The sequence below is a fragment of the Hirundo rustica genome, chromosome 28 (assembly GCF_015227805.2).
Source record: "Hirundo rustica isolate bHirRus1 chromosome 28, bHirRus1.pri.v3, whole genome shotgun sequence".
NCBI lineage: Eukaryota > Metazoa > Chordata > Aves > Passeriformes > Hirundinidae > Hirundo > Hirundo rustica.
The window spans coordinates 4,660,411-4,683,255 of NC_053477.1; the positions used below are offsets into that span (position 1 = coordinate 4,660,411).

Consider the following 22,845-nt stretch of genomic DNA (forward strand, 5'->3'; position numbering starts at 1 on the left):
CTGCAGTTTTTTGACCCTCACAAAATCATTCTGCTGAAGAACAAAAGTCCACGGTGAGGCTGTCCTGGAAAACCTGGCATCTGCACTTTTATTTATTTATAACAGAAATGTAGCATGACCTGAAGCAGTCACTCCATAAAAAGCTCCATTTGGGTCCAGCACGTTAAGGAGGACCCAGCCTGAGCCATCCCCACATTCCCCGGGCGACTCTCTGCAGCACAATCACTCTGTCCCTGCTGGGCTTCACATTTTGGTCCCAAAACCGTCCCTGGCAGCACCGTCCTCTGGGCCACGGCCACCTTCACAGCCAGCCCTTGGCCTTCCTGAAGGCCTGGATCTCCTCGGGGCTGCGCAGGTACTGCTCGATCTCGCTGTCCGAGATGGGCTCGTCGCCTGTGGCGGCCGCGGCCGGAGCGCTCGGAGCCGCCGCTCGCAGCCTCTTCCTGGGGTGGATGAGGCAGGGCGGGAGCAGCGGCCTCAGGGAGCGCCCGCCATGGCGCTTCCCTGCCGAGGGACAGCCCCGCTCCTGTGGCACTGGAGAGCTGGGGGAGCGCCGGCCTGGGGAGTCCTGGCCCGGGGTGTCCTTCTCCGGGGAGTCCTTCTCCAGGGAGTCCTTATCCAGGGAGTCCAGACCCATGGGGTCCTGGCTTGGGGAGTCCTTCTCCGGGGAGTCCTTCTCCAGGGAGTCCTTATCCAAGGAGTCCAGCCCCACGGGGTCCTGGCTTGGGGAGTCCTTCTCCGGGGAGTCCTTCTCCAGGGAGTCCTTATCCAAGGAGTCCAGCCCCACGGGGTCCTGGCTTGGGGAGTCCTTCTCTGGGGAGTCCTTCTCTGGGGAGCCCTTCCCCGGGGAGTCCTTCTCCAAGGAGTCTGGCCCCACAGGGTCCTGGCTCGGGGAGCCCTGGCCCGGGGCCGTGTCCTGCTGCTCCTCCCCGTCCTGGCTGAAGGCGTTTCTCAGCAGGAACACCCGGTGCTGCAGCAGGTCCCCGATGTGCTTCACCACCGTCTTCTTGTCCAGCCGAAAGCCGCGCAGCCAGGAGAGCTGGGAGGCCATTCCCAGCAGGATCTCCAGCAGCTCCTTCAGCCTGAGGTGGGCCGGAGGGGGCAGATCCACCCCCGCCAGGCGGCAGAACCGCGCCAAGGGGCACGAGAGGCGCGGGCCGGGCCGCAGCGACTGCCAGGCCAGGAAGGCCGCGGCCGTGACGATGGGCACGGGGTGCCGGCCGGTCACCAGCCACGCCTCGCTGGCCAGCTCCACAATGCCCAGGGTCCGGGCCAGCAGCTTCTCCCTGTCCTCCAGGAACGGCGCGGGGACGTTGGCCGTGGGCTGGAAGAGGCGGAAGCTGCGGGAGCAAAGAGGCCGCGGTCAGGGGAGGCTTTTGGGACAGACGCACCCCTCTCCTGCCGTGGCTGCTGCTCAGGGACATGGGCAGGAATTTCTTTATGGAAAGGCTCCTCAGGCACGGCAATGGCTGCCAGGGAGGTGGTGGAGCCCCCATCCCTGGGGTGGCACTCGGAGCTCCGGGCTGGGTGACACAGTGGGCGTCAGGCCCACCACTCAATGGCCTCAGAGATCTTTTCCAACCTGAGGGACTCCGGGATTCTGGTTCCTCCCTGAGCACCTCTCTGCCCTCTCCAAACGGGAGCAGGAAGGATGAGAATCGCAGCCCAGGTGTGACAAGGGAGACACAAAGGCCAGCCCAGCCTGAGCACACGCACGTGTGACCCATCCCAGCCTCTGCACCCAGCCAGGACAGACGAGGGCTGCAAGGGGCCCCCTCACCTGTTCAGGTGCGTCGTCACCAGGTCTGCCAGGCTCAGCGCGGGCACCGAGAGCCCCAGCTCCTTCTGCAGGCTCAGGTAGACGCTGGCAAACAGATCCTGCTTGGCGTAGAGCAGGGAGCAGATGCTGCCCATGGTCAGGGGCCAGTTGTGCTGGCGGCACGTCACGAACACGCAGCAGCCCCCCAGCAGCTCCTTCTTCTCCAGGCTGACCAGGTGGAAGGCAGGGAGCTGCAGAGCCCTCTGGAAGTAGGACACGGCCGTTTCCTCGAACACGGCCGGGAGCTGCAGGACTTTGCAGAGGTCCTGGACCCGCCGGATCCCTGCGGCAGAACAAGACAGACGCGGGATGAGAGACCTCCTCCTCAGAACTCCAGCAGGCTGCGTTCACCCAGCCCCACCGGGCAGGGCACTAAACACCTCACCGGCCGGATGCAGCACCAAGCGCCCTCCCCCGGCCCCGAAGGGGTTTTGAGCCTTTTTCACCATTAGGAACAGGATGAACAAACCGGAGCGGCAGCCAGGGACGGGCGGGATGTGCAGGATCTGCTCTTACCTCGCTGCAGGCAGCGGCTCCGCTGCTCCTTCTGGCCAGTGCTCTGGGAATAGGCGACCTCTGGAAAACAGGGTTGGATCAGTCAGTCCTGGAGGGAATCCCGGGACAGAATCGTTTGGGTCTGGGGCCGGCAGCTGCCCACAGAACCGGACTCCAACAATCAGAACTGTCTGAGGGCACTGAGCTAGAGCAGCACAGGTAAAAGCGAGCGGTGGGATCTCCCGAGCCAGAGATTCCCGACAGACAGAGCCAGGAAACGGCCTCGGGGCTGCTCCGCTGCACTCAAAGCTCTTAGAAGAGATTTAAATGAGATTGCAATAGTCTTTTAGCAATAAGAGATCCCAGAGGTTAAATTTAAAGCCCATCACCGGCCCCAAGCCTAAACCCAGGCAGGGAAGCGCCGCGGGTGTTCCCCGTGATGGAAAACCCCGCTGGTGCTGGGGGGATGGAGGCAGGGGGAGCGGCCGAGCCCAGCACGGCCCCGCGGGCACACCGGGACACGGCTCGGGGAGCGCTCCGCTCCTCGGAACGCCTCACAGGGGCCCAGAGCAGCTTCGCACGGTCCGTTCCGCACCGCCCCTCCCGCGGACGCTCCCGGCTCCGGTGCCGCACCCCGCAGATGCTCCTCGTCGGTGTAGGTGGTGGTGAGGAGCCCCTCGGACAAGACGCAGCCGCAGGCGGCACAGACCAGCTGCTGCTGCGCGTAGTGCGCGTCCTCCACCAGGGACCCCGAGCCGCACTCGGGGCACCGGCCCCGCGCCGCCATCGCGGCCGCCGCGCCGGAGGAGCGCCGGGGGAGGGCCGGGGGAGGGCCGGGGCTGCTGCAGCGCCAGCGGCCAATAGCGGCACGGCTCGGCTCTGCCCGGCCCGGCTCACCAATAGCGGCACGGCTCGGCTGTGCCCAGCTCACCAATAGCGGCTCGGCTCTGCCCAGCCCAGCTCACCAATAGCGGCACGGCTCTGCCCGGCCCAGCTCACCAATAGCGGCTCGGCTCTGCCCGGCCCGGCTCACCAATAGCGGCTCGGCTCTGCTCTGCCCAGCTCACCAATAGCGGCACGGCTCGGCTGTGCCCAGCTCACCAATAGCGGCACGGCTCTGCCCAGCCCAGCTCACCAATAGCGGCTCGGCTCTGCTCTGCCCAGCTCACCAATAGCGGCTCGGCTCTGCTCTGCCCAGCTCACCAATAGCGGCTCGGCTCTGCCCGGCCCAGCTCACCAATAGCGGCACGGCTCTGCTCTGCCCAGCTGACCAATAGCGGCTCGGCTCTGCCCGGCCCAGCTCACCAATAGCGGCACGGCTCTGCTCTGCCCAGCTCACCAATAGCGGCTCGGCTCTGCCCGGCCCAGCTCACCAATAGCGGCACGGCTCTGCCCGGCCCAGCTCACCAATAGCGGCACGGCTCTGCCCGGCCCAGCTCACCAATAGCGGCACGGCTCTGCCCGGCCCAGCTCACCAATAGCGGCACGGCTCTGCCCGGCCCGGCTCACCAATAGCGGCTCTGCCCGGCTCTGCCCGGCTCTGCCCGGCTCTGCCCGGCTCTGCCCAGCTCACCAATAGCGGCACGGTTCTGCCCGGCCCAGCTCACCAATAGCGGCTCGGCTCTGCCCGGCCCAGCTCACCAATAGCGGCACGGTTCTGCCCGGCCCAGCTCACCAATAGCGGCTCGGCTCTGCCCGGCCCAGCTCACCAATAGCGGCACGGCTCGGCTGTGCCCGGCTCTGCCCGGCTCTGCCCAGCTCACCAATAGCGGCTCGGCTCTGCTCTGCCCAGCTCACCAATAGCGGCTCTGCCCGGCTCTGCCCGGCTCTGCCCGGCTCTGCCCGGCTCGGCCCAGCTCACCAATAGCGGCACGGCTCTGCTCTGCCCAGCTCGCCGATAGCGGCTCGGCTCTGCCCGGCTCTGCCCAGCTCACCAATAGCGGCACGGCTCTGCTCTGCCCAGCTGACCAATAGCGGCTCGGCTCTGCCCGGCCCGGCTCACCAATAGCGGCACGGCTCTGCTCTGCCCAGCTCACCAATAGCGGCACGGCTCTGCTCTGCCCAGCTCGCCGATAGCGGCTCGGCTCTGCCCGGCTCTGCCCAGCTCACCAATAGCGGCACGGCTCTGCTCTGTCCAGCTGACCAATAGCGGCTCGGCTCTGCCCGGCCCGGCTCACCAATAGCGGCACGGCTCTGCTCTGCCCAGCTGACCAATAGCGGCTCGGCTCTGCCCGGCCCGGCTCACCAATAGCGGCACGGCTCTGCTCTGCCCAGCTCACCAATAGCGGCACGGCTCTGCCCGGCCCAGCTCACCAATAGCGGCACGGTTCTGCCCGGCCCAGCTCACCAATAGCGGCTCGGCTCTGCCCGGCCCAGCTCACCAATAGCGGCTCGGCTCTGCCCGGCTCTGCCCGGCTCTGCCCGGCTCTGCCCGGCTCTGCCCGGCTCTGCCCAGCTCACCAATAGCGGCTCGGCTCTGCTCTGCCCAGCTCACCAATAGCGGCTCTGCCCGGCTCTGCCCAGCTCACCAATAGCGGCTCGGCTCTGCTCTGCCCAGCTCACCAATAGCGGCTCTGCCCGGCTCTGCCCAGCTCACCAATAGCGGCTCTGCCCGGCTCTGCCCGGCTCTGCCCGGCTCTGCCCGGCTCACCAATAGCGGCTCGGCTCTGCCCGGCCCGGCTCACCAATAGCGGCACGGCTCTGCCCGGCCCGGCTCACCAATAGCGGCTCTGCCCGGCTCTGCCCGGCTCTGCCCGGCTCTGCCCGGCTCACCAATAGCGGCACGGCTCTGCCCGGCCCAGCTCACCAATAGCGGCACGGCTCTGCCCGGCCCAGCTCACCAATAGCGGCACGGTTCTGCCCGGCCCAGCTCACCAATAGCGGCTCGGCTCTGCCCGGCCCAGCTCACCAATAGCGGCACGGTTCTGCCCGGCCCAGCTCACCAATAGCGGCTCGGCTCTGCCCGGCTCTGCCCAGCTCACCAATAGCGGCACGGCTCTGCTCTGTCCAGCTGACCAATAGCGGCTCGGCTCTGCCCGGCCCGGCTCACCAATAGCGGCACGGCTCTGCTCTGCCCAGCTGACCAATAGCGGCTCGGCTCTGCCCGGCCCGGCTCACCAATAGCGGCACGGCTCTGCTCTGCCCAGCTCACCAATAGCGGCACGGCTCTGCCCGGCCCAGCTCACCAATAGCGGCACGGTTCTGCCCGGCCCAGCTCACCAATAGCGGCTCGGCTCTGCCCGGCCCAGCTCACCAATAGCGGCTCGGCTCTGCCCGGCTCTGCCCGGCTCTGCCCGGCTCTGCCCGGCTCTGCCCAGCTCACCAATAGCGGCTCGGCTCTGCTCTGCCCAGCTCACCAATAGCGGCTCTGCCCGGCTCTGCCCAGCTCACCAATAGCGGCTCGGCTCTGCTCTGCCCAGCTCACCAATAGCGGCTCTGCCCGGCTCTGCCCAGCTCACCAATAGCGGCTCTGCCCGGCTCTGCCCGGCTCTGCCCGGCTCTGCCCGGCTCACCAATAGCGGCTCGGCTCTGCCCGGCCCGGCTCACCAATAGCGGCACGGCTCTGCCCGGCCCGGCTCACCAATAGCGGCTCTGCCCGGCTCTGCCCGGCTCTGCCCGGCTCTGCCCGGCTCACCAATAGCGGCACGGCTCTGCCCGGCCCAGCTCACCAATAGCGGCACGGCTCTGCCCGGCCCAGCTCACCAATAGCGGCACGGTTCTGCCCGGCCCAGCTCACCAATAGCGGCTCGGCTCTGCCCGGCCCAGCTCACCAATAGCGGCACGGTTCTGCCCGGCCCAGCTCACCAATAGCGGCTCGGCTCTGCACGGCCCAGCTCACCAATAGCGGCACGGCTCTGCTCTGCCCAGCTGACCAATAGCGGCTCGGCTCTGCCCGGCCCAGCTCACCAATAGCGGCACGGTTCTGCCCGGCCCAGCTCACCAATAGCGGCTCGGCTCTGCCCGGCCCAGCTCACCAATAGCGGCACGGCTCTGCCCGGCTCTGCCCGGCTCTGCCCGGCTCTGCCCGGCTCTGCCCGGCTCTGCCCGGCTCACCAATAGCGGCTCGGCTCTGCTCTGCCCAGCTCACCAATAGCGGCTCTGCCCGGCTCTGCCCAGCTCACCAATAGCGGCTCGGCTCTGCTCTGCCCAGCTCACCAATAGCGGCTCTGCCCGGCTCTGCCCAGCTCACCAATAGCGGCTCTGCCCGGCTCTGCCCGGCTCTGCCCGGCTCTGCCCGGCTCACCAATAGCGGCACGGTTCTGCCCGGCCCAGCTCACCAATAGCGGCACGGTTCTGCCCGGCCCAGCTCACCAATAGCGGCTCGGCTCGGCTGTGCCCGGCTGTGCCCGGCTCTGCCCAGCTCACCAATAGCGGCTCGGCTCTGCTCTGCCCAGCTCACCAATAGCGGCTCTGCCCGGCTCTGCCCAGCTCACCAATAGCGGCTCGGCTCTGCTCTGCCCAGCTCACCAATAGCGGCTCTGCCCGGCTCTGCCCGGCTCTGCCCGGCTCTGCCCGGCTCTGCCCGGCTCACCAATAGCGGCTCGGCTCTGCCCGGCCCGGCTCACCAATAGCGGCACGGCTCTGCCCGGCCCGGCTCACCAATAGCGGCTCTGCCCGGCTCTGCCCGGCTCTGCCCGGCTCTGCCCGGCTCTGCCCAGCTCACCAATAGCGGCACGGCTCTGCCCGGCCCAGCTCACCAATAGCGGCACGGCTCTGCCCGGCCCAGCTCACCAATAGCGGCACGGTTCTGCCCGGCCCAGCTCACCAATAGCGGCTCGGCTCTGCCCGGCCCAGCTCACCAATAGCGGCACGGTTCTGCCCGGCCCAGCTCACCAATAGCGGCACGGTTCTGCCCGGCCCAGCTCACCAATAGCGGCTCGGCTCTGCCCGGCCCAGCTCACCAATAGCGGCACGGCTCTGCTCTGCCCAGCTGACCAATAGCGGCTCGGCTCTGCCCGGCCCAGCTCACCAATAGCGGCACGGTTCTGCCCGGCCCAGCTCACCAATAGCGGCACGGTTCTGCCCGGCCCAGCTCACCAATAGCGGCCCGGCTCGGCTGTGCCCGGCTGTGCCCGGCTCTGCCCAGCTCACCAATAGCGGCTCGGCTCTGCTCTGCCCAGCTCACCAATAGCGGCTCTGCCCGGCTCTGCCCAGCTCACCAATAGCGGCTCGGCTCTGCTCTGCCCAGCTCACCAATAGCGGCTCTGCCCGGCTCTGCCCGGCTCTGCCCGGCTCTGCCCGGCTCTGCCCGGCTCACCAATAGCGGCTCGGCTCTGCCCGGCCCGGCTCACCAATAGCGGCACGGCTCTGCCCGGCCCGGCTCACCAATAGCGGCTCTGCCCGGCTCTGCCCGGCTCTGCCCGGCTCTGCCCAGCTCACCAATAGCGGCACGGCTCTGCCCGGCCCAGCTCACCAATAGCGGCACGGCTCTGCCCGGCCCAGCTCACCAATAGCGGCACGGTTCTGCCCGGCCCAGCTCACCAATAGCGGCTCGGCTCTGCCCGGCCCAGCTCACCAATAGCGGCACGGTTCTGCCCGGCCCAGCTCACCAATAGCGGCTCGGCTCTGCACGGCCCAGCTCACCAATAGCGGCACGGCTCTGCTCTGCCCAGCTGACCAATAGCGGCTCGGCTCTGCCCGGCCCAGCTCACCAATAGCGGCACGGTTCTGCCCGGCCCAGCTCACCAATAGCGGCTCGGCTCTGCCCGGCCCAGCTCACCAATAGCGGCACGGCTCTGCCCGGCTCTGCCCGGCTCTGCCCGGCTCTGCCCGGCTCTGCCCGGCTCTGCCCGGCTCTGCCCAGCTCACCAATAGCGGCTCGGCTCTGCTCTGCCCAGCTCACCAATAGCGGCTCTGCCCGGCTCTGCCCAGCTCACCAATAGCGGCTCGGCTCTGCTCTGCCCAGCTCACCAATAGCGGCTCTGCCCGGCTCTGCCCAGCTCACCAATAGCGGCTCTGCCCGGCTCTGCCCGGCTCTGCCCGGCTCTGCCCGGCTCACCGATAGCGGCTCGGCTCTGCCCGGCCCGGCTCACCAATAGCGGCACGGCTCTGCCCGGCCCGGCTCACCAATAGCGGCTCTGCCCGGCTCTGCCCGGCTCTGCCCGGCTCTGCCCGGCTCTGCCCAGCTCACCAATAGCGGCACGGCTCTGCCCGGCCCAGCTCACCAATAGCGGCACGGCTCTGCCCGGCCCAGCTCACCAATAGCGGCACGGTTCTGCCCGGCCCAGCTCACCAATAGCGGCTCGGCTCTGCCCGGCCCAGCTCACCAATAGCGGCACGGTTCTGCCCGGCCCAGCTCACCAATAGCGGCACGGTTCTGCCCGGCCCAGCTCACCAATAGCGGCTCGGCTCTGCCCGGCCCAGCTCACCAATAGCGGCACGGCTCTGCTCTGCCCAGCTGACCAATAGCGGCTCGGCTCTGCCCGGCCCAGCTCACCAATAGCGGCACGGTTCTGCCCGGCCCAGCTCACCAATAGCGGCACGGTTCTGCCCGGCCCAGCTCACCAATAGCGGCTCGGCTCGGCTGTGCCCGGCTGTGCCCGGCTGTGCCCAGCTCACCAATAGCGGCTCGGCTCTGCTCTGCCCAGCTCACCAATAGCGGCTCTGCCCGGCTCTGCCCAGCTCACCAATAGCGGCTCGGCTCTGCTCTGCCCAGCTCACCAATAGCGGCTCTGCCCGGCTCTGCCCGGCTCTGCCCGGCTCTGCCCGGCTCTGCCCGGCTCTGCCCGGCTCTGCCCGGCTCTGCCCAGCTCACCAATAGCGGCACGGTTCTGCCCGGCCCAGCTCACCAATAGCGGCTCGGCTCTGCCCGGCCCAGCTCACCAATAGCGGCACGGTTCTGCCCGGCCCAGCTCACCAATAGCGGCTCGGCTCTGCCCGGCCCAGCTCACCAATAGCGGCACGGCTCGGCTCTGCCCAGCTCACCAATAGCGGCTCGGCTCGGCTCGGCTCTGCTCTGCTCGGCTCTGCCCAGCTCACCAATAGCGGCACGGCTCGGCTCTGCCCAGCTCACCAACAGCGGCACGGCTCGGCTCTGCCCAGCTCACCAATAGCGGCTCTGCCCGGCTCTGCCCAGCTCACCGATAGCGGCTCGGCTCTGCTCTGCCCAGCTCACCAATAGCGGCTCGGCTCGGCTCTGCCCAGCTCACCAATAGCGGCTCGGCTCTGCCCAGCCCAGCTCACCAATAGCGGCTCTGCCCAGCCCGGCCCATCTCACCAATAGCGGCTCGGCTCTGCTCTGCCCAGCTCACCGATAGCGGCTCGGCTCTGCTCTGCCCAGCTCACCAATAGCGGCACGGCTCTGCCCGGCTCTGCCCAGCTCACCAATAGCGGCTCGGCTCTGCTCTGCCCAACTCACCAATAGCGGCTCGGCTCGGCACTGCCCAGCTCACCAATAGCGGCTCGGCTCTGCCCAGCCCGGCTCACCAATAGCGGCACGGCTCGGCTCTGCCCAGCTCACCAATAGCGGCTCTGCCCGGCTCTGCCCAGCTCACCAATAGCGGCACGGCTCTGCTCTGCCCAGCTGACCAATAGCGGCTCGGCTCTGCCCAGCCCATCTCACCAATAGCGGCCCCGGCCGCGGTCCGTCCCGACGCCCGCCCGTGCGCGCTGCGTTCCGCCGGGGATGCCCGGGGACAGGCGGCGGCGGCGGCCCCGGGACCGGCGGAGGGAGCGGGACCGAGGGGACAACGCCTCCTCCTCGGCGGGGAACCGCAAATCACGCCGGGGCCCAGCGATAACCGCGCTCAGGGCTGGGCGGCCAAGGCGGGCTGGAGGCTGATGGCCTCCTCCTCCTCCATCACCGCCGCAGTCCGAGGCCAGCGCTGCCACCAGGGAGCAGCGCCGGGGTCGCTGCTGGTGCTGTACAGAAACTCGCGGCGCTGCAGATGCCGCCCAGCCCGTCCGTCAGGTTTCCACACCCGCCTGGTGTTTACCAGGAGGTTCCGCATGGATCCCTGCAGGGGTGAAACCAGCCCCAAAATGCCTGGAGGATGAGCGGAGCCGGACACAAGGAGGGGACAAGGCCCTTTTGAAACTGCTCTTTGAGAATAAAGACACGGCCATCAGAGCACTGGGTTTAAGGTTGTTTTTATTTTAGTGTTCCATAAAACCAAAAGGTGTTTAAAAACAAACAGTACCTGGGCTAAAAGCAGAGAGTACAAACAGGGAACGTGCATTCGGATCCTTCAGTAATAAAACAATGCATTTGATTCTTAAGGCCCTTGGGGATGTAAAATGCCAGTCCCCTCACACCAAGGAAGGCTTTAATGAGTGCTGCCAATAAAAACGAGGTACGAGGGTCGGGTGATGCTTTTGGAATGTCGAGGACTGGGACCCCCCTGTGCCCCCCAGCCTTGGGTCTGCTCAGGGAGAGGCTCCACAGCTGCAGCAGCCCCGGGGCAAGAGCCTGGCACAGCTCGGGATCCACCCGACAGCCACGGCTGGAACTGGTATAAAAAGGGTTTAAGGCTTCATCTCTGCTAAGAGCACTTATTATTATTGCTTTGGTTCTGTGCAGAGAAAAAGTCTAAAAGAGAAGTTTATCAGTGAGGTACAGGATCCAGAGATCCACGGAGGCACGAGGAGGAAACAAATCAATCCTTCATCTTCCTCACTCGAGAAGGCACAAGAGGCAGCAGAGGTTGCAGCAAGGCCAAGCGGCACCACTCAGAATTAAACCACCACCAGCAGCAGCACGGCCGCCTGCGTTTCGGACCCTTCACTCAGAGCAGAGGGCACAGGAGAAAAGAGAGAACGCCCTTGCTGCTCAAATAACACTAAAATGAGATTAAAGTACCTCAAAAGTCTAGCACGACTGTCAGCTCCTAAGGCTTGTCTGAGGTCAGGCTGCCCATGAGGGACAGCTCTGTCGGTAAAGCTCCAGACTTTGGTAGCGGGAACAAACATGAATAAAAATCTCATTAACAGGTTTTTTTTCTGATTTTTGATGCATGTTTACATCTCCATGCAAATATATTAAAATGCTCCTCGCTACACAAATACAGTATTTGGGATCTCCAGTATTTTCCAGTGGTTTGTGACAATTGCAAGCAGACTGCTCACAGGGTGAGAGTCCATGCAGCTGCTCCAGTCCCTCCATAAAGTGCTTTGCTGTAGAAAAACTGAGTTAGAAACTCACCCCTGAGCCAGGGGTGACCCAATAATCCAACAGTTTCCAAAGGTAGGAGTGTTTATTTCCATAGGATCAAGGCTGGAAGGCTTTAAGCTTTGGTCCTCATGAAGCTTTGGTCCTTTGCTTCCTGCTCTCTTGGTTTTCCAGCTTCCCTCTACGCCTTTTACGGACTCTCCCTACCCTGGTAAATCCCAGAGGTGCAAAAAGGCTTCTGATTCTTTTGATCTCTGACAGGGGCTCACCAAAGAAAAGCCCTGTGTAGTTTCCAGAGGGGAAGCTGTGGTGGCTGCTCCCGCTGTCTGGGACAGGGAGAACACCCCCGAACCCACGGAGACACCCAGGAAGTTCTGAGTGTCCAGCAAACCCCCAGCTACACAAGGAACCCGAGCAGGGGGAGCCCCAGCGCTCCCTGCCCTCCTTGGAATGACAGAAAAAAGCCCTGCAAGACTGGGTCACCTTGCAAGGGCGTTCCAGGTGAGCCCCAGCTCCAAAATCCACAGTATTTGTGTTTCCTGAACGCAGTGTAAAAGGAAAACGGCCACAGAACTCCCACAGGGCACAAGCTGTGAGAGCCAGCCCTGCTCCAGAGCACAGGGCACAGCCAGGGCAGCCTCTGCCCCCTTCCAACATCCTCCAGAGCAGGAATTTTAAGACACTAAGAGAACAAATTCTGATTAAAAATGTACCTTTGGCCCAAATTCATTGATGCCATTCCTATGGCAGAAACGTACCATGAACCTCAATGTCGCCTACTCCAAAAAACCTGCACACTTTGCCCTGAAGGAGTTCTGGGAATGTCCACTTGATGAGATGAACTGAGATTTGGCCAGCTTACGGTCAACTTTTAAATTACAGCCCAGGTCTGAAGCTGGGACATCTTTGGACTTCTCCAGTGTAGTGAATTATTATTTTAAAAACAATCAAATCCTCAAGCTCTACTGTACAAGGATTTATATTGCACTACAGCCTCAGAGGTGGAAAGAAAAGTAACTGATCTATCAAAGCTGCTACAAAATAAAACCCATTTTTAAAAAAATCTTCCTAAAGGATCATCAGCGCCTTGCTGGGAAGCAAAACACATCAAAAACCCTCCATCACAACCAGCCTTTGGATTAATGCCTGTTCTTCCCAAATAATGGGAAGGAAACAACAAATAAATATGATAAGGTGACTTCATTACAACACCTGATGGAGCTATTAATCAATCCGAGAGTTGCTCAAGGCAGAAACAGGAAAAAGGTCATTTTCAGTGAGCAGCAGAGGCAGCAGCACCTGCTCCACACCAGCTCCTCACCCTCCTCGGGGGAACTCAGCCCCGACACCCTTCACATCTTCCCAGCTTTTTTGTTCCCGGACATGGACACACGGAGGATGTTTGGGGTTTCTTCCATGACCCTGACGAGCAGGTTGTCGATGTAGTCCTCGAGCTCCCGCACCTGGAGGTCCTTCCTGGTAATGGTGTCCTTCTGTTTGAGCACCAGCTGGATCAGCTCATCGTGTGTCAGCTGCGCATAGGCGTAGGCAGGGTCTGAGGGATCGTATTTCTTGGGAGGGAGGGAGGGAAGGCAGGGTCAGAGCAGACACAGGACATTCCAAACCAGCACTCAGCACACAGACCAGCACGGTGACAGCTGCTGCTTAAACAAACCCGCTAGAGCTCAAACCAGCTGCTTAAATGCAGACTGGTAAAGCCAAATTCAGGTCAAGCAGCAAGAAACACCCACCCAGGCCTTTGCTGTTTCTTCCTATTTCTTTGAAAAGTCTGCTTTTAACCCGTGAGCAGCATGAGAGGTACTGGGCAGCTTCTGGCGATCCTCCAGCCCCCAGAACGCTGCCCAGGCAGGGAGCGTGAGCACAACAGGCTCCTGTGGGGCAGCACGCACCATTTAGGTGGAACCACAACACCCATTGCAAGCTCTCAGCTCCCTTGGAACAGCAGCGTGTGAGCCTGAGTCACTCAACTCACATCCTGTCCCCTCACACCAGAAGGAGGCACTGCCGTTACTTCAGTTCTAACTTCTCCATTTCCCAAAAAAACCCTGGCAGACAGTTAGAGGAGCCGTGACTTTCCCTGCTGACCCAGGCATGCTCCCAGCCTTTTGGATCAACGTGGCAGGGAAGCTGTGCCTCGAGCCTGGAGGTCTCTTTTGAGGCCAGGATTATGCTGAGAGCTCCTCAATCCCACGACTGTGCCCCGAGGACGTGGCCGTGCCTGAGAAGCTCCACAAAGCACGAGCCCCAGCTCTATCACAGATCAGTCTGCAAGAAAATGAGCATTTAAGGACTTTTCCCATGCCTGGGTCTGGCCAAAAGGAAATTCAAGTCCCATCTACCCGGAATACACAAACTCTTCAATTAAATCAAAGCTCAGGCAGTGAAAGCGCCGCTTCCCTCCATACCTTCACGCTCATTTCCAGCAGCTTTTCATTCATGGTGCTGATGACATTCAGGTTCTTGCTCTGAGGCTTGTTTGCCACGGCATTCATCGGCTTCACAGGATGGAGTCTGCAACAAGGAAAAAGAGGCTCCTGTTGTTTAGGCAGAACATGTAACAGCAGCATGACACAGATCCTGGTCTAGACTAAGAACAAATACAGCAAGACTGGGGATGATTCCCTCCCTGCCCTGTCTCCTGAGAGAAAAGAGATTCAGCTTCAGGAAGACAAGGTATTTCTAAGCCACAGGGGCTTCGTAAGTATTTTCCAGTTCTCTACTATCTTTATTGACCTGTGGGATTGGAGATAAAGCAGCAGCAGGAAGGGAAATACATCCTGTGTGTGTCATGGAAGAAAAGCCAGGTCAGGCTGCACGAGGAGACAGAACACAGGGCAGCTACGCTGACCCCTCAGGAACTGGTATTTCAGCCTGACTTTCCTAATCAGAACAAACTTGTGATCTCACAACCTATCAAAAACTTCTGCTGTCCTGAGACACGTGTTAGGCCTTGTCCAACCTGAACTGACACCACAAGCTCTGAGGAAGTGCTGTCATTATTTACCTGAGCAGGACTTACAACACCAATTTTAACACAGGAAGAAAATTTTCCTTCTGTTTCAGCAAACGCTGGCCCAGAGGTGTCCTAGACACCAGCAGGGATCTGCAGGTGAAGCCTCCAGGGCTGACAGGTCAGTGGTGATCCTGAGGAGCCCAATTCAGCCGGGAAATGGAGCATCCTCATTTATCAGGGTGACCATTCTCCCATGTCTGACCAACAGCTCAGTCAGAAAACACAAAGGCAGTTTCACATTCCACCTGCACTTTCCCTAACAGCTCCCTTAAGAGCAGCTGCTCCCCTGGGCACCCTGAGGAGCTGCTCGGACTCTCCTGGAGCCAGCAGCAACCCCGCACTGGGTGACAGCACCCAAGCCCTGGCAAATCCAGGCCCCAGAGGAAGCCAGGGCTGTCTGGTCCTGGTCAGATCCAGCAGCTGGAGGGACAGATCTGCACCTGGAGAGCAAAGCAAAGCTCACTCCTGCACGGAGGTACCTGCTGTGATCCCCCATGGTCTCACCTGTGCTTGGGAGACACGGTTTCACCACCCCGTGGGGTTTGGTTAGGGAACGTTTCAGAGGGTGAAACCCGTGCCTGGAGGAGTTTCTTCTTGCCCGAATTTCCCGCTTTATCTGCGAAGCCCTCGGCTGTTGGCTTTTTCGGAGACTCTGCTCTACGACTTGGGGTGTCAGAGAGAAGGGAGTGAGAGGAAGAGTAGGGCTGGCAAGGACTTGACAGGGAGGAAGAGAAAGCAGAAGGCTCAGAGAAGTCACACTCTGCACGCTCCTCAACACCCACGCTCCTTTCCAGCTCTTGTTTCTCAAAGTGATTGTCACACTCCCTGGAAGGAGACGTCACACCTAAGCCTGAGTCTGCTCCCTGGACACAGACCCTGGGAGCACCCACTGCAGCAGGCAGCACAGCCAAACCCCCCGGTGTACCAGCACCAGGAACAGCTCCTCCTCCTCCTCCTCCTCCCGGAGCAGCCGGGATCACCGGGGCTGCAGCAGAGCCATCAGAGAGCTCTCCTGGCTCTCCATGCACAGCTGCCAAACCTCGGGGCTGCTCTCCATTCCCTAAAACACCTCTGTCACCTGCAGTGAGCCCAGAGCTCTCCTGGCAGTCCCCCAGCAGCTCGTCATCGGAGCCTCCCTCCGGGATCACTGGAAGCCCAGCCAGTGCCGAGCCCCGGTCCCCAGGAACGGCAGATTTGACATTTGTCAGACCGACAGATAAATCATCATCACCTCCCTTTTCTAAGGGCCTGGCACTGCTGTCGCCTCTGCGTGCCACTGGAACAGGGACGCTCTGCAAGGAGGCACCTTGAGGGAGGCACCCACGAGCAGCCGAGGCTTCAGCCTCCAGGAACGAGAGCCTTGGGGTGGATTTGACACCATCACCCCTTAGCTCAGCCGGGGAAGTGGGTGGGGGTTTCCTCAGCGCTGCAGCCAGTCGTGGGGCCGGCTTTGGGGGCACAAGGATGTCACTGCCAGCCCTCCCTGGATCCCCTTCCTGAGGGGACACCCTGCAGGCTCTCGGGGCTGGTTGGACTTGAGAAAGTGGCTCTTTTCCAGCGGGTGGAGGTGCCCGGGGCTCCAGCGTGGGCACACATTCTGCCCACTGCTTTCCACCACTGCTCTCCCGCTCCTCCCTGAGCTCGCCCTCAGGGGATGGTGCCTGCTCAGCCTCGGGCACGAGGCTGTCCCTGGGCTCGGAGACAGACACAAAACCTTTGTCACCCCTCCTGCAGGGCTCAGTGTTGACACCAGTGGCCTCCAGAGCTGCTCCATCACTGTTCCAGGTGGGATGTGTGCTGTCCCCAGAGAGCTCTGTCAATGGGGCACCCCCTGCTCCCAGCTCACCCCCAGACCCTGCTGACTCTCCTGATGCCCCTGAAGCCATCCAGAACCTTCCACTGGAATCCTGCTGCTGCTTTCCACCTTCCTGTCCACCCAAACCCGCATCACCTGATGGCACACCCTGCCATCCCCCAAGGACAAAGGACACAGATTCCCCACTGCCTGGCTTGCTGCTTCCCAGAGAATCCTCGGGCTGGAGCTGGGCAGAATCGCAGTGCGGCTCTGGAGCCAGCCCAGGGGGGGCACAAGGGGGGTCAGACACGGTGCCGAGAGGGTCTGGCACAGCTGTGACATCCCTGGCCAAAGGCACATCCGCAGAGCCCCCTGAAGCACCACGAGCAGGGCGCCCTGCAGAGGAACAGTCCTCACCACCGGGAAGGCAGGAAGGGGAAGGACCAGCGACAGCCTGGGAACCCGGCACCGCCTGTGCCCCACGCCTGGACACGAAGGGATTGTTGTCATTGAAGTGACAGTCAGAGGGGACAGAAGGTGTGTGTGGGCCAGAGGGACCCCTGGAAGCCTCCGTGCCAGAGCCCTCGGGACCCTGCCCCCAGTCAGCAGCAAAAGGATTATTGCCCCTAGCAGGGACCTGCCCAGGAAGAGGAGCTTTGGGAACGGGGGCTGCAGGATGATGGGACGAAGGGGAACGGGCGATGCTCTGGGGATCCAGGGCTCTGGACGCCCTGTCCCACTCAGGAGTAAAGGGGTTCTTGTCACTCCGAAGCTCTGCAGCAAAAGCAGGAGAAGTGAGAGAGGCAGGAGAACTAGTGATGTTTTCAGAGTCTGGCACTCGGCCTGCCTGCCCCCCTTCAGATATAAAAGGATTATTTGCACTGCTGATACGGTGAACAGAGAGAAAAGCAGGGAGGGGGACAGGTGCAAGAGTAGGAAGCGTGGCTTTGGGTTCCTCCTCTGGAGACAGGCCCAGTCTGCAAAAAGGGACAAAAAACTCGCATGTCACTTGCGGATGCAACACGAGGCAGGAACAGACAAGCTTTAGCACCAGCCTCCATCAGCTCTGGAGTTGAGCTATGCTTTAAAGAGACCTCAGAGAGAGGTCCCCTTGTCTGTGAGACTTTATACCCTTAGCTGCACCTATACCGAGCACTGGGCTTATGTCAGAACTTTCTGCTGCAGAGCTTGTTTTTGCTGCTTCAAGCACCGTCTCTTTGCACCCCAAGCAGGTTTATTAGCATGTAAACACTGCACAGGCAAGAAACTTAAACCTGAGAAGCAATGAAAATGAGGAGTTAGGGACACACACAAAACACAGCCTTATTAGTAGGGCACACCTGTATATATATGTATAAACCCCAAACACAATTTATATATATACATGTATGAAGGATAAAGGAGCAGAATTTCCGAAAAAGCCTCGTGTACAAGTCCACACAAAATCCCTCTGTGCTGCTGTGAGCGATGCCAAAAGCAGAAGGGCTCCCAGGCTCCCCTTTGGAAGAGCACAGCCAAGTAGGGAAGAGGAAAGCAGAGACGTTAGAACGGGCATTTCAGACCCTGGGGAAGCTGCGGCCACACAGCTCAGACACAGTTAGTTTGTGCAAGAGATCAGCGAGAAAAATCACCCCTTCAGTACCTGCACAGGTGCCTGCGCTAGAGAACCACAGTTTCAGCCACACATCCCTAATCCATCTTCCTTTCACACTGAGGAAGAACTTGGGAGTTTTTATTTGCTATCAAAGCGCCCAACGCCAGCGTCAAACCCGCAGGTGCCCGCAGAGCAGAGCCCAGGCGTGGCAGGACACAGCCCCTGCCACCAGCACTGCCCATCCCACCTCTGCCAGCAGCCAGCACTCACCTGGGTTTCACAGCTCTGGTCTTGGCTGGCGCAGCTTTCTCGGGTTTCCGCTCCTCCTCACGAGGGCTGAGCAGCTGCGGGTTTGTGGCGGCCTCCTCCACACGGGGAGCGTCTCCTGACGGGCTCCCTCCGCCCAGATCTGCTGGGACTTCGGGGCACTTGGCCTCCTCTTCACTCTTCTCTTCTGGAATTGTGTCTTCTTCACTCTGCAGGGTCCTGTCAGGAATAATCTCAGCATCGCTGGTCTTCACCGTCTCCTTCTTCCCAGTGACCAGGGAGAGCAAGGCAGACTTTTTGTGGTCTGGTTTTTTGCTCTCTCTAACAGCCTCGACGCTTGGCGGAACGCTGGTGTCCAGGTTCTCCTCGCTGCTGAGCAGTTTGTATGACGGCAAAGTCATGGATTTGAAGGTCTCCAAGGACGTGGACCCAGAGAAAGCCTGAGCAGGAGAGGTTCTGCCCATCTCCTCAGGTGATTTAGTGGGCCTGGAGGACAGGTTCTCCTCTGAAGCAAAGTGCTGCTTCCTCCTGAGGTTGTGAGGAGAGGGGGAGGAGGCTGGAGTCTTGTCCTTCGTCGTGGTCTCTTCCATATAAACGTGAGTGCCATTGATGCACAGACTGGACTTGGACACGGGATCGCTTTTGGATTTAAGGCCACTGAACAAAGAGAGCCCATCTTTTTTGGTGTGGTTAGTGGTGCCTTGGGTTAGCTGCCTACTGTCCAAAAAGGCTGGTTTACGGGATTTAAACAGAGGAGAAGGAGCTGGCTTCTCCTCCAGCGCATTTTCAAAGGATCCTGGAAAAAAAAAACAAAACAGGGAGAAATTCAAGATGCAAGAACAACCTTTTCCCTGACAGCCTCAGTGCCAGCAGGGACTTTCTATGGACTTGTTCAGAAAGAAGAATTTAACCAGTGCTGTGCTGGAGGAAGGTTTTGTGCCCGTACTCACGTTCTGAGGCAGGAGAGGGCTGGGACTCCTCCTCATCCCACTGCGCCTGGAAGTCGCTGGGCCGCAGCCGAACCCTCTGGGTGAGGGGCTGCTGGGTGGGCAGCACTGACATGGACTGGGACAGGGACGTCTTCTGCAGGCCAGGCTTGGAGAACAGCGCTTTGAACTTGGATTTCTTCTTCTCCTTCTCGACCGCCTCGTCCTCGCTGTCAGCAGGGGAGTGGGACGTGCTGGGGACGATGGCCGACGCCGTGTCCGAGAGGCCGCTGCTCCTCTTGCCCTTGAGCTTGTCTTTGAGCTTCCCAAAGGGGGAGCGGGGCTTGTCCTTCATGGACAGATCAAACATGCTGGCTGTCATGTTGCTCCTCATGAACTGGATATCCACCTCGATCTCCCCTCTCTCTTTTTCCTTCTTCCCTGGTTTGGAGTGAAGTTTGTACCACCTGCAGCAACACGGGGGTTTCTTTAACCGCCAGTAATTGAGAACACAGAGGGTGCTTACGGTTGAAAAATCAAATCAGCCCAGAGTGTAGGAAAAGAAAGCCTTTAATCTTATGGTGACGTCACGGTCACAGCCCCAGGTGCCAAGGAAAACATTCCTTATCGTACACGGAAAGTTATTAGTAAGATTTGGTTTAAAACCCAGATCAGGAAGGGTTAAAAAAAAAAAGGGGAAAAACAGAAACACAACATGGAATTCCTGTGTTTCAGCTCAGCCACTCGGCCCTGCCCTTTCATCTCTCCTCCTGACACTCCAGGAGCCAGGGCTTTGAAGTGGATCAGAGCAGCAGCCTCAGAGCTGCACACGCGTCCCACGCCCTCATACCTTTCATTCCAGCTCCTTAATGCCTCTTAAGCCAAGGAACCCCTAATCAACAGCAGAGAGCCAAGCCAGCCTCACAGACCTCGGGGGATTTCCACTCACCCCCCCAGGCTCATGACTGGCACCAGCAAGGGCTTTGCTCACACGGGGCCTTCGCCCTCCCCAAACCCAGCTCTGTGGGGAGTGCCCAGGGCATCCCAAACCACAGTCCCAGCACCCTCAACCACCCCTCAGTGACACTCAAACCACATTTGAGCCAGCAAAGAGAATTATCAGCACTGCACACCAGGGTGGTTTTGTCTGTTGACGGAATCGCAGAATTCCCAACGCCACAGAACCCATAGGAAAGGCTGCCTGGAAACTGCTTTGTTTCTCTGCTTTGTTTCTTCCTCCTCACCAGGTGGAATGGGAAAATAAAGGAAGCAAACAGAGCATGCAAATGTGCCCTGCCATCAAATTTGCACTTCAACCTCCACAGGTATACTGGAAGCAACAAAAAAGGTGATTTGCTCCAGAGAAAATTCAAAACTAATGGGTATAACCGAAGGAGATGGATTCAGGAATCTGCTACAGACTCTTCAGAGGGAAATGAGGAAGAAATTCTTCCCTCGGAGGGTGGAGAGGCCCTGATCCTGAAGAAGCTGTGTCTGTCCTGTCCTGTCCCTCAAAGTGTTCAAGGCCAGGTATGGAGCAGTGGTCTAGTGGACGTTGTCCGTGCCCAGGGCAGAGGGTGGAACAAGATGGGCTTTAAGGTCCATTCTGGGATTCTGAAAGAACAGCTGAGCTACAGTCAGATGCTCCAGCCCGGGGTTAGCAGACACTCAGGACAGGGATTTCATCCGGAGGCTTTGCCCAGTCCCTGGAGCTGCGGCAGCCTGGGAATCACAACCCCTTTGCCTTTAACACGAGCCAGCACCGGGCACTTTTGTTCCAAACCCGTGATTTCTGGGAGCGTCCTGACGGATCCCGTGTGTCCCGGGGGGCACAGGCAAACACCGCTTTCAGCAAAGGCAGCTCAGCCCCGGCTGAAAACGGCACCCCCGGGAGCGGCTGGAAGGAAATCATGGACTGACAACCCCCAAACCACGAAAAATCTCATTAATGGCATTTACTGTGTTAACGAGCACCTATCAGTCAACATGCGTCCATTTCCCCAATAAAACGAGTCCTTTATGGCTACACATCACCATGGCAGCAAGAACAAAACGCGCTTCAGACAGGAAACCGAGGGCTGGAAACAACTGAAAACATGAGCAATTTCCCCGGGAGTACCGAAGCTGTATTTTCTTTTTTTCTCCCCACTCAGTTTTCCTTTGCCCAGACACAAAGGAACGCGCCCGGGAGCCCGAGGCGCCGGCCCTGAGCTCTGCTGACCAAGGGGCTCCGCAGTGTAAACACGGCAGTGTCTGACACAGCCCTAATGAACCCACGGCCTAATTACGCCTCGACAAGCGGGACGGCTCTGTCGCGGTGCTCAGGTGAGCCAGGGAGGAAGGTGAGTCACCAGCACATTACAAGGCTGCTGACTCCCGAAATTCCCTCCCGGGAACCACCCCTGGGTTTCACCGTCCCGTGTTTGTGTTCAAAGCAGCGAGGGTGACACAGAGCTGGAGCTGGGGTGACACAGAACGGGGCTGAGAGCGATCCCTGGAACATGGAATTATCCACCCTGACACGCGTTAGGTGTTTATTAGGAAAAAGAAATGAACGGCTGCCGGAGCCCGGGCTCCTTCCCTGCTGGAAGGAGGCAGCATTCCCAGGACATCAGCTTTCGGGGGTCAGGCTGGCTGTTTCCTCTGTACAGTGTCAGCATTCACGGGGAAATGTTTGAAAACCAAAGCCAAGGGCCAGGCAGGACTGGCTGGAAAAGCTTTCTCGGGGCCCGCAGCCGCCTCCAGGGGAAGGCACTCCCCGGCAGGAGGGGTGCAGGAGGGGCAGGAGGCTCCGGGGTGAGCCCCACGGGCACTTATCGGGGTCCCTGTGGGGAACAAGAGCCCCCCGCTCCTCCGGGGCACAGGGAGACCCCCGAGCTGCGGGACACACAGATTCCCACGGGGGCACAGAGGTGTCCCACCGGATCCACACCTGCCTGAGGCGCACAGAGGTTTCCATCAGGAACGGGGACATCCCCTGGGGAGCCGGGGCTCCTCACAGCCCTTCACCCCCTGGGGAGCACAGGGGCCCCCCTCAACTTCCTCCCCAGCCCCCGTGGGGCGCAGAAAACCCCTCATCACTCTCCCCGACCTCCGTGGGGCGCGCAGCTCCCCTCCAAACCTCTCCCGGGACCCCTTGGGGCTGAGAGAACCCCCCGAACCTCCTCGCCAGCCTCCGCAGGACCCGCTCCATCCCTCCCCGCGGCTCCCGCGGGACACGGCACCGCTGTCGCCGAGGGTCCCCGGATCCCCGCGGGGCACAGAGCCCCGGTCGCACCTGGTGTGCCGCGGGCCGCCGCCGTCCCTCAGCGCCGCCAGCTCCACCTCGGCGCGGCCCAGGAACTTGTCGGCTCCGGCCAGGGCTCGGTGCAGCACCGTCAGGCGCAGCGCCGCGGGCCGCGCCGGCAGCTCGAACGTGGCCTCCTCCCGCCACAGCGGCTCCCCCCGGCACCGCTCGGCCACCGACGTGCGGAACTTGTCGCGGCCCAGCGCCATCACCGCGTACGCGTCGCTGCCGCCCGCCGCCGCCTTGGAGCGCAGCCCCCGCGCCCGCAGCACCGTCACCCGCACGTGGGTGGGAGCCCAGCCCGCGGCCGCCATGGCACCGGCGGGGCTGGGACGGGAACGGGACGGGAACGGGACGGGACGGGAATGGGAACGGGACGGGAACGGCGGCGGCCGGCGCTCCCCGCCCTGCTCCGCCCCTCTCGCGAGAGAGAGCACAGGGCGGGGCCTGCCAGGGGCGGGGCCTGGGCGTACAGGTGTGCACAGGTGAGTGTTGGTATGTACAGGTGAGTACAGGTGAGTGT

At 61.2% G+C, this 22,845-nt stretch overlaps 2 protein-coding genes across 2 annotated transcripts; both read right to left on the bottom strand.

The window, feature by feature from the left end:
* Positions 1-54: 54 nt before the first annotated feature.
* Positions 55-3,104, bottom strand: BRF2 (BRF2 RNA polymerase III transcription initiation factor subunit). The gene is made up of 4 exons (XM_040087815.1): positions 2,948-3,104; positions 2,336-2,395; positions 1,781-2,102; positions 55-1,340 (listed from the first exon to the last, which is right to left on the bottom strand). Exons 1-4 carry the CDS (start codon positions 3,099-3,101, stop codon positions 302-304), a joined length of 1,575 nt encoding a protein of 524 aa, XP_039943749.1. The 5' UTR covers positions 3,102-3,104; the 3' UTR covers positions 55-301.
* Positions 3,105-10,405: 7,301 nt separating this feature from the next.
* On the bottom strand, positions 10,406-22,636 carry RAB11FIP1 (RAB11 family interacting protein 1). The gene is made up of 6 exons (XM_040087926.2): positions 22,314-22,636; positions 19,061-19,503; positions 18,114-18,906; positions 14,959-17,226; positions 13,847-13,952; positions 10,406-12,991 (listed from the first exon to the last, which is right to left on the bottom strand). The coding sequence occupies exons 1-6, from the start codon at positions 22,634-22,636 to the stop codon at positions 12,773-12,775; spliced, it is 4,152 nt and encodes a 1,383-aa protein (XP_039943860.1). The 3' UTR covers positions 10,406-12,772.
* Between the last annotated feature and the right edge of the window lie 209 nt (positions 22,637-22,845).

Coding starts and splice junctions, on each gene's coding strand:
- BRF2 (XM_040087815.1), bottom strand. CDS start 3,101: ATGGCGGCGCGGGGCCGGTGCCCCGAGTGCGGCTCGGGGTCCCTGGTG. Junction 2,396..2,947: donor CGACGAGGAGCATCTGCGGG/GTGCGGCACCGG, acceptor CCTGTTTTCCAG/AGGTCGCCTATTCCCAGAGC. Junction 2,103..2,335: donor GAGCCGCTGCCTGCAGCGAG/GTAAGAGCAGAT, acceptor GTTCTGCCGCAG/GGATCCGGCGGGTCCAGGAC.
- RAB11FIP1 (XM_040087926.2), bottom strand. CDS start 22,636: ATGGCGGCCGCGGGCTGGGCTCCCACCCACGTGCGGGTGACGGTGCTG. Junction 19,504..22,313: donor GGCGGCCCGCGGCACACCAG/GTGCGACCGGGG, acceptor GTGTTGCTGCAG/GTGGTACAAACTTCACTCCA. Junction 18,907..19,060: donor GCCCTCTCCTGCCTCAGAAC/GTGAGTACGGGC, acceptor TTTTTTTTCCAG/GATCCTTTGAAAATGCGCTG.